This window comes from Gymnogyps californianus, chromosome 19, assembly GCF_018139145.2.
Source record: "Gymnogyps californianus isolate 813 chromosome 19, ASM1813914v2, whole genome shotgun sequence".
Taxonomy (NCBI): domain Eukaryota; kingdom Metazoa; phylum Chordata; class Aves; order Accipitriformes; family Cathartidae; genus Gymnogyps; species Gymnogyps californianus.
In genome coordinates this window covers 14,079,945-14,089,315 of record NC_059489.1, presented here as the reverse complement: position 1 = coordinate 14,089,315, position 9,371 = coordinate 14,079,945, and the positions used below count along the sequence as shown (strand labels likewise).

The window sequence follows — 9,371 nt, the reverse complement described above, 5'->3', positions numbered from 1 at the left end:
TGCTTGTTTAAGAAACAAAACCACTTAACTACAGGTGTTTCTTAAATTGATTTCCTAATAAAAATGAAATTTAAGGGACTGTACTCATCTGAATATCATGCAAAGATCTGAAAAGGATAAGTACAAGTAGATCACACCCAAGTGATGTGACTGCAAATTCAAGCTGCATTAAGCTGGTATCAACAAAGCAGTACATGTGCATATGGCACCCCAAGTGTTCTTTGATGATATTGCATTCAAAAGGTGTGTGACTTCGGTAGAAGAAAAAGCAACTGGGTAAAGACAATTCCATGCTCAATGTGTCTCTGTACAGTTTATTTTACAGGAGATGAGATGAGCACTGTGGTGCATATAAACTTGCAGAACAATATAGGAAAATACAGTTTAACCATATGAAATTGTTTTACAGTAAGACAGAAAAATTATGTATAGGAAATGCCTTCAACACTGAAGGACAAGATCCACAGCTGACATAAAGTAGCTTCCACCGAACTCTGCCATTTTACCCGAGCTGAAGATCTGCCCCTTAAATCTTTTCTGCATTCAGCTTCTTAAGTTCAGTAAGTGATTCCTTCATGTATCCTTATGGAAGAAAAGCCATCCTATAATTTGCACAATGATCCAAGATTTACTAGTTACCCAGACAGAGGCTGCATGATACATAAACTATTTAAGGGGTCTATTCAGCCAAAATTTACGGAAAGTTATAAAATTTTGGTTAAACATCTTTAAAAACAAGTCATTAGTACTGGCAAAAGACAACTTTCCTATAGATTTAGAAGTATTTAGCAAAAGTTACACAAAAAGGACCAAATAAGCAACTTTATTTTAGTAGAAAACTCTGTTTCAGTGTATGACTGGTGATCTGGCCCACCATTGAATCCCTGCTGTCAGAATGTCTGCAAAACTGGTGGATTTTTCACACTGTCTTGGGCTGCCAAAAGAAAGGAAACCATCTAAGGAGGAGAAGAAAATATTTGTCCTATATACTAGTACCTGCTTTTTTCATAATGGATAGAGGTTGCTGTCCCTAAAGTGTTTTTGACCTGCTGGAGTAAAAGAGCCGTAAATGGACATCCAAATTCCTTAGGCTATTCTGAAAATCTCAGCCATCACATCAAAAAACTCCAAAGGAACAAAGGATTTCAGGTGAAGCGTTCCCAAATTCAAATGACTAAGATTGTCATGTCATGCAGATGTGAGATCCCCGAAATCACTACTCAGCTTTAGACTTCCAGTACCAGAAAATTTCTTCTCAGCAACTGCTTTAAAAAAAGTCAGGTTTTTTTATTTTACTCAATAAAGGCCTACTTAGGCCCCGAACGCCACTTACTCAACTATTTTTATGCAGAATTCCCTGCTTATTCTACTGAGACCTCTATACTGAAGGATGTGGCAGAAGATGAGGTTAGCAATGCTCCTTCAATGCCGTTGCTTTTAAGTCTAACATTTCCTACTCCATTTTCAGCATTGAGAATTTAGGATGACTGTGCTGGACAGTAAATGATCAGTGAGACAAAGGCAGGTCTACTGGATATGTGGATGTCCTAAAAGAGTGCACAGTGCAGAGCAAGGAAGGAGGGTTGAGAATCCTGCACAGATCCGTGCATTCTGGCTGCTCCTGAGTTTTGGAAATTTGTAGGGTGAATCTGTGTATTTTACATGCTTGTAGCAGATACAATTTAAAGAGGCACTTCAAGGGGAACTACTAGCAGAATTTTAGTAGGGTTGGGATACAAGCCATTACTCAGTTACTTGTTAAATCAGGAGCCCTGAAAGACTGCATATATTCAAAATTATAGTCTTGTCCACTCACTGAACCTGAATACAGCAGCTGAAAAGCTTTTGTTCTGAATATCCACTGAGTTTGACTCTTACAACGCACCTGAAATAGTTCAACTTAATGTAAGTTGAGGGAATTAAATTTGAATATTTCAAATTTATATATTTTTTCTGTAATGATTATGCTGTTAACCTAAGACTTATTTTTTCTTGATCTATGAAAGATTTTATCTATGTAGAATTCTTAGAATCAGATGCATCATTAGGCACAAAAGGTTTCTGCCTTGAGGAACGTATGAGATTAGAAATTTAAGTCAAATTGTGCTATGTGTTGGTCCCTTCAGAAAAAATGCCCAGGAAGAAAAAATAAATTCTGAATAGCACAAAAAGGAGTCATTGCACTTTAAAACCTGGTGGCTGATAAGAAAAATCCAAAACAAAAACCAAAAAGCATGCACTTATCACTGTCAGAAAATATCCAAAAGCATGAAGTTTGGTCAGCACATTAAAGCAACAGAGACGTTCTATGAAAATTCAAAATTAAAGAAAAGATCCTGAAAACTGGTGTATCTCAGTGATGGAGGGTTGGCTACAGTAACAATGAAGAGGAAAAAATAAGAATTGAAAGATGCACATTTATATGAATAAGATCTACTATAAGACAAAGTAATGAGTATTATTTATACAATAGTGCCTCTCAGGAAAGACAAGGATTTGCTAATGGGAAAGACGTCATCACCATTATGCAACAGAAAGACTGTGTGCTCCAAGCTCCTGGAGAATACCTGCATGCCAGGCTTGACACGTCTCCGCCTGACTTACTGTCAGTTCAGTGCAAGGGCGCAGGACGTCACAGCGCTGCCAAGTGCCAAAAACCATTCTGTAGTCACCAGTGTGGCGTTGCCACATACCGGTCTCCCACTGGCACAACCAGGTGCTAGTTGGAGAGCCCTGTATCAAGCAATAGATACAAAGGAATGTTTCATCACTGACTTTCACGTGCTATGCAGAATTTGAAGAGTGATGAGCCTGTTACTGGACCCGTCAGGGTCTGAGGGAGACGAGTGCCTCATGTTGAGAGGCTCAGATGCCACTGGGGCAGCTAAATATTTTCCTGCCCTATGTGTCTGTTTTTAATTTGAATCTGCCTGTGACTATTGCCCACCTGGTTAACTTAAATGGGACCAGCAGGCTCCTCTGGTAAAATGCCAAGACACCTCTGCTGTGCAAAGAAGGACGCCCGTCAGCCGTTCCCTACCACTGCACGAGTACAGGAGGAATGCCCACGCAGCAAAAACCATTCACAGCAACGCTTCGGCAACCTCTGGGACCTCATTCTCCTATTTCAACACATGCTGGGTAGCAAAAAGCTTACAGACTTTCCAGAAAGGTCTGTGACCAGGAAGGCTCATTATTTTGAAAAATGCCTTTTTGACACTGTCTTTCGAAGACCTAGTTCTCCCAAAGAGGAAATGTAAGGGTGACCAGGACTGTCTCCAGGACACCAGACTGTGACTGTCATCTCTGGGAACAGACCCAGCAGGCTGCACTAGTGCAGAAGAGCACACTAGCTACTATAAAATAGCAAATATGTTTTCAATTTAGAAGGAAACAATTGATCACACCAAGAAGTCACATCTACTCATTCCAGGGGGACCTTCAAGGTGCTGGTCTGATTTCTTAAGGTGCTTGATAGCGAAGGACCCACCTGGGTAAGCAGTGCTCTTTTTCTCCCTGTGTGTGACTGAAGAAATAGATGGGCAGAGCTACTTTTTCACTTAATTTTGGATTTGGGTTTCTACAGCTGCTTCAGAAGGTGAGCTGTAGGCCTGTGCTCTAGAGCTGCACTCCTACCAGAGCCTGACACAGGGTCACTCGTGGAGCTGCTGGGAACTGCACATACAGCAGCTAGGTCTTACACATTAAGTATTTGAGGTTCTCATTTCTTAATGTTTACCTTACACATGTACTCAACGACTAAGGAAAAAAGAGGCTTGTGCATTTCTATTAGCCTGATTTTCAAAGTCTCTTATCACCTACATGCTTCCTGTTGTGTTCCAAGAAATCTCCGAGTGCCGAGCACTTCCAAAGAGCAGGTGAAAAGAAGAGTGCACATTTCTACATAAAGAGTCTAACTTGCAGCAAATATTTAAATAATGACATTAAAAACAGGGACAAATTTAAAGAGGTTCTGAGAAGGTCTGAGAAATTACGCTACTGAGCATGTAAAAGTTTCCTGTGAGTGCTTTACAGAAAATTCCTATTAGAAACAAACAAACAAACAAACAAAAAACACCAAAAAAATACACACACTGACATTACAGCATGGGGCTGTCAGTTAAACAAAAAGACACGAATTCTGCAACATGAAACTGCACAGATGCATAAGGGGTAAAGAGAACCAGAGCACAAGTTTGCACGCTGCCTGTTATGCACGAAAGGAAGAACGATTTCAGTGTTTACTCTAACTGTGCAACACGAGGGGGAGCACAGGTACCCCACAGCAGCTCAGGCAGGGCTGCAGAGGGGGAAAAATAGAAACATAACAGGGATTTCCATATGACTTTCACTGCTGTTACAATATTTTAACATTTAAAAAACAATTACAACTATCTCTAAAGATCCCAGTGTCAAATAATGAAATAACATTCCTATAAGGGAACAACTGAAGTCTTTCAAAAGATGTTAAACACATAGAAGTGATGAACAAATGTAAGTTACAGACATGAGTGAATCTGGAGCAGATTGGAAATCTGAGAATTAGGCCTTTTTGGATGTTGCTCTATGAAAGCAACTGGAATCTTGCCAGTGATGGGAGAAGAGTGCACTTGGCCCACATGGTAAAGGACTCATCACTTTCAGCTCATTAACTCCAACAGGAATCAGCCAACAGCACTGGATCCAGAATGAGTTCTGTTAGGAAATAAGCTGAAAGAATACCTTAGAGAAAGACTTCCAACAAGGACTCTCTATTGAGTAAACTGTGCCAGAAGATGGCTTTGAAGACATAGGTGGGCTGGTATGCATGATGAATAAAATGTTCTCATTCTGTACGGTAGCTGATGTTACAGCTGGTAAGCACCTCACCAGCTCTGGCACCAGAGTCAGGACACCCAACGGATTCAAAGCCACAGGAATTCATGAAGCCCTTGAGCTCAGACAGGGGCCAAAAGGCTCTGGCTGAAGCAGAGATCGCCAGGCAGCTAGAGGCTTGACAACACGAGACAAGTATGTGACAGCATCGCTTAGACAAAGAGGGAGCTCCGCAGCAGCGGCAGGACTCCCGAAACACAGGCAGCTTCAACAAAGACCTGGGCAAGCAAAGCTACCAGATAAGAACCAGAGGCAAATTCCCACTAATTGTACCTCTTCAGGTGAAAGCAAACAGTACTAATCGAAAGCTCACCTTCTGCTCTGTGACCACAGAGCCATATGAAGATGTAGGACAGCCTTGCCACTCAACAAAAAAAGACTGATACCTGTAGTGACGAGCACAGTAAAAACTTGCATCAAGTGTGTGAGCCCACCTGCCAGATTAAATCAGATGACCCTTAAGCTCAGTACCTATGGAGGGAAGAGACTTACATTGCTATTCCTCTTAATCAGTTACATTGCAACATCATCATGCTTTTCACATGCTAGCTATTTTAATGTAACACAAAGCTTGATCTTGCTCTGGAGAAGAAACTGTTTAGGATGAGCTATGGCCTGAAGAAAGACTGGGTTCAACTGCATTTTTGCAACTCAATGGAAGATAAATAGAGCAATGCTGAAACTCCTGAAGTTACCTTGTTAGGAACGAACACGAGGGCAGGCGTCCATGCTTCCCTTCAAACACGCCACTACCGTCTTTGAAGATGCTGTCCGTTCAGAAGCACAGGGGCTCCAGCACTCCCTGACTTGTAAGGCATCACACCATCCAGGATCCATCAGCCAGAGAAGTGAATGAGCCAGGTAACACTGATCCCACTGTCCACAGTGTTGTATCACAAGGGAATATCATCTTTTGCAGGAAATAAGCTGGAAACTGTCTACAAGCAACAGCAAAACTTCCCTAACACTTCCACCGATCACAGATTAAAGTCTTGCTGTAGAGGAAGCATCTCACCCATTGCAGAGCAGCACCGTGCAAGAGTTTGCTCGGCCTGGTAAAGATTAGCAGCCAGGTACAAGTGCTCTCCTCAGATTATCGAAGTGAAAAAGAGATACAGACTCCATCAAGAGAATTATTGTTCTGTGCAGCTCACACATTCCTGCAAAATTTCAAATGGACCAAAAACTAGAAGTAGGAAAACTGTCTGGAAATAAAACAAAAGGGAAAAAAATTTTACCAGAAAATACAACTGAGATTTGAGAGCAGCTTAAATACACCTTAGTAGAGGAACCAAAATACATTTCAGTCCTCAGAGAAACCTGTGCTAATGGACAGTATTTCCAGTCCAAAATAGATAAAATAACAAACATCTTTAAAGAAAGAGGAAAAATAAAGTGTAATTGATAACAGATTATTTCAGATATTTATTACAGAGAATACTGTATAAAGTGCACAACTAGCTTGGTTTTGCAATCAAAACAAGAATGTGGTGAGGTGTCATCAAGATTGCTCAATTTAATTTACAATACAGCTTACAATACAGGGGTCACCCTGAGATGCAGCTCTTAAGTACTCCAGTTATTTTTGGCCATTGAAGTTTTGAAAGCTCATCCTGCACCTGTGGTTATTAAAAAAAAAAGAAAAAGTGCCTGTCCTCCAAAGTACATGGTAGAGATAGGAAAAGTATACATTGGTATGCAAAAAAAATTAATAGGACAGAGAGTGAATCAATAGGAAGACTGAAAAAGAGAGATCATCACGAAACTTCCCTGCTCGAGCAGCAGAAGAGGAGTCCAGTGAAGCGCATGTACTCTGAGCTCAAGGACTATGCGACGCTCAGGCAAACCATGTTTCCTTTGTATTGCAATGGTCTTTGCAGGAATGTAAGAGAGACTCACATAACAGTGTGCTTGATGCTTCCAACACCAAGAATAAAATAGTAGTTGCAAATTCAGAAGTAATTGAAGTGCAGTACGGGAGGTGTCACACCAGAAACAGTGATCCTGAGCATGCAGTGGTCATGGCATTGCACCTGCCAACATGCAAAGGTTTATAAAGGTTAATAACACAGCAGAGAAGTGGTTGTGGAGGCATTTGTAAGACAGGAACAAATCTATACTGGTAAAGAGATGGTTGAGAAAAATGGAACAATAGGAAAATGCAAGAAAATTTAGTTTGAAATAACAAACCAGAAAAATAATCACTGCAGCAATATTAAAAATGTGTTTCAGATAAGACTTCTCTGTGTCTCAGTTTGTATTTGTAAAGTGGAATATTAATTCTCAATGATCTAATCACAGCACTTTGAGGCTGGTGAACAAAAACCTAGAATAGTAGTAGACAAAAGAAGGATGCAATTTTGGTGCTGGGGAAAAAAGGATGGCAACAATGAGATAAAGTGGAGCATAACTGTGGATCAAATGAAATAGTACGGTTTGGGAAGTTGTAGGTAACAACACAGTAAACACTGGCGTAAAGGCCACAGTGGTGAGAATCAAGGTTTCAGCTGGATCTAAAGCAAGAATCTTAAGAATCTTAGCATTGTATGAAATGCTGAAAAATATATTAACAGCAACACTGAATAATCAATCAGAAATAACAGCAGGAGAAGAAAATTAATACCTTTTCAAAACCAGTCTCCAAACTACATAACACTATGTGCCAAGAGCAGTGTTGAATTCTTGATAGTTTGCAGTAAGGGTAACAAAGGAAAAACATCTGATGGTGCAGAAGTGCTGGGCACCTACATCTACATTTAATGCAACCTAGCATGACAGATTCATGGCACCTTTGAAAATCAGGCTCTAAAAAGATAAATTCCACAATTTAGCTGGACAATCTTGGCAATTAAAGATATATAAAGGCTGTGATATTCACCTGAAGGAACCAACAAAGGGCAATTTAAACCTGGATCTCAAATAAAATGTTAGAGGACTGTCTTTAAGGAGATTCTGTGAGAAAACATCTTGCATAAGCAGGAAAGGTTTTGAACATCTCATTTGTTCCTTGGTATATAACCTCTTTCTGTCATTGAGGGCACTCAGACAGCTAATGAGGTAGGTATAGCACAACCAAGTCCTTCCTGATAAATAACAGTGATGGTAACACTTTCAACCTTATTGATTGGCCTAGAACAGAAATCATGATGATAATGGGTTTATGTATCCCTGAGAGGGAGTATAAAACAGGAAGAACGGGAATCTTCTCCATAGATTTTGGGAGAAGGGCCATCACTTCACTGCCACGGTGGGAAACTGTGTTATGAAATAAATGTATTCGCACAACATTGCTGTGAGATATGTGTGTTTTATAGATGGGGGAGCCAGAAAAGTTAATTGACTTGCCTATGGCCATGAAAGCAGTCAGTGACAGACCTGGGATTCATGATCAGGACTTCCTTGCCTCCTGCATCATGTTCAAACAGTCATCTACTTGCTGGCCAGAGGCTCACTGCATGGTTGTTCTAACATACTGTATAAAGATAGTCATGCAAGGGATGTAGCACAAAGTCACTGAAGAACAGAGCTCTCTCTGTACCAGAAAGCAGATTTCTTCGGGAAGCTGCGTGCAATTGGGAACCTCTGGTGGGAAGCACACATCTGGTTTCTTCACCCTGGAATGTCTGGTGCTTAAGGCTTAGCACAATGAGGACCATTTTAATGACTAAATGTAACAGAGATAGCCCATACAGGCATAAATTACAAGGTGTCTGGTAGTGGAACAACCTTTTCCCTATGCTCTTCTGACCCTTAAAAAACAAACATTAGCCTGGTTAATTCAGTGGACTCATCACATACAACTATAGATCCGTCTATATTTCCATGTCCACAGGTCGGATATCTCCAGTTTTGTGTTCTTTTACCCACAGTTCCCTGTCTTTGGCAGGATCCACTTTCCGAAGCAACTGATCCACGAGCTCTACTGTCTAAAATGAACAAAACAAGAATCAAAATGTCAAGGGCGCATTTCAAGCAGAGACAGTCATTCCTCTGAAGCGTAGAGCAGCTATGCGCACACCTACGTTGCATTTGCAGACAAGTGAGAACTGAACATATGTGAGACTTGGTGGACAACAGCCAGATCTGAATGTGAAGCCTTGTAGTGGGAAGCAGAGAAGAGGCAGACTTTTAACATCAAGCAGAGATAGGCTTGCTATGCCGGCATTGGCCAGTCAGTCTCTGACTCCTGTCCTGCAATCTGTACCTTACACCAAATAGAACCATGTACTGAGGTCAGCATACATCCCCTGTATTTTAATATTTGAAAACTAGCCAGTTTTTTAATAAGAAAAAAATATATACTACCTTCCCCAACAGTGAAACTATTTACCATCTTCCTTGCAAGAACAGATGACCTCAAGGAGTAGCGCATCGTGCTGGGTGAGCTAATAATGGCTCATGTTGGCCAAATATAATTCAATTCATTGTGTGTCTGCCAGCAAAAAGCTGTGATCCAGCAGTATGAAATGTAACCAGGATCAGAGTCTTGGAGGAGC

General features: G+C 40.8%; 1 protein-coding gene across 1 annotated transcript in view; it reads right to left on the bottom strand.

Moving 5' to 3' along the window:
• Positions 1-294: 294 nt before the first annotated feature.
• GAS7 (growth arrest specific 7) overlaps positions 295-9,371 on the bottom strand; it is a 107,918-nt gene continuing 98,841 nt past the window's right edge. The window contains exon 15 of the mRNA XM_050908303.1: positions 295-8,801. Within this exon, the coding sequence (XP_050764260.1) occupies positions 8,688-8,801 (114 nt within the window). The 3' untranslated portion in view covers positions 295-8,687. The remainder of the gene's footprint in view (positions 8,802-9,371) is intronic.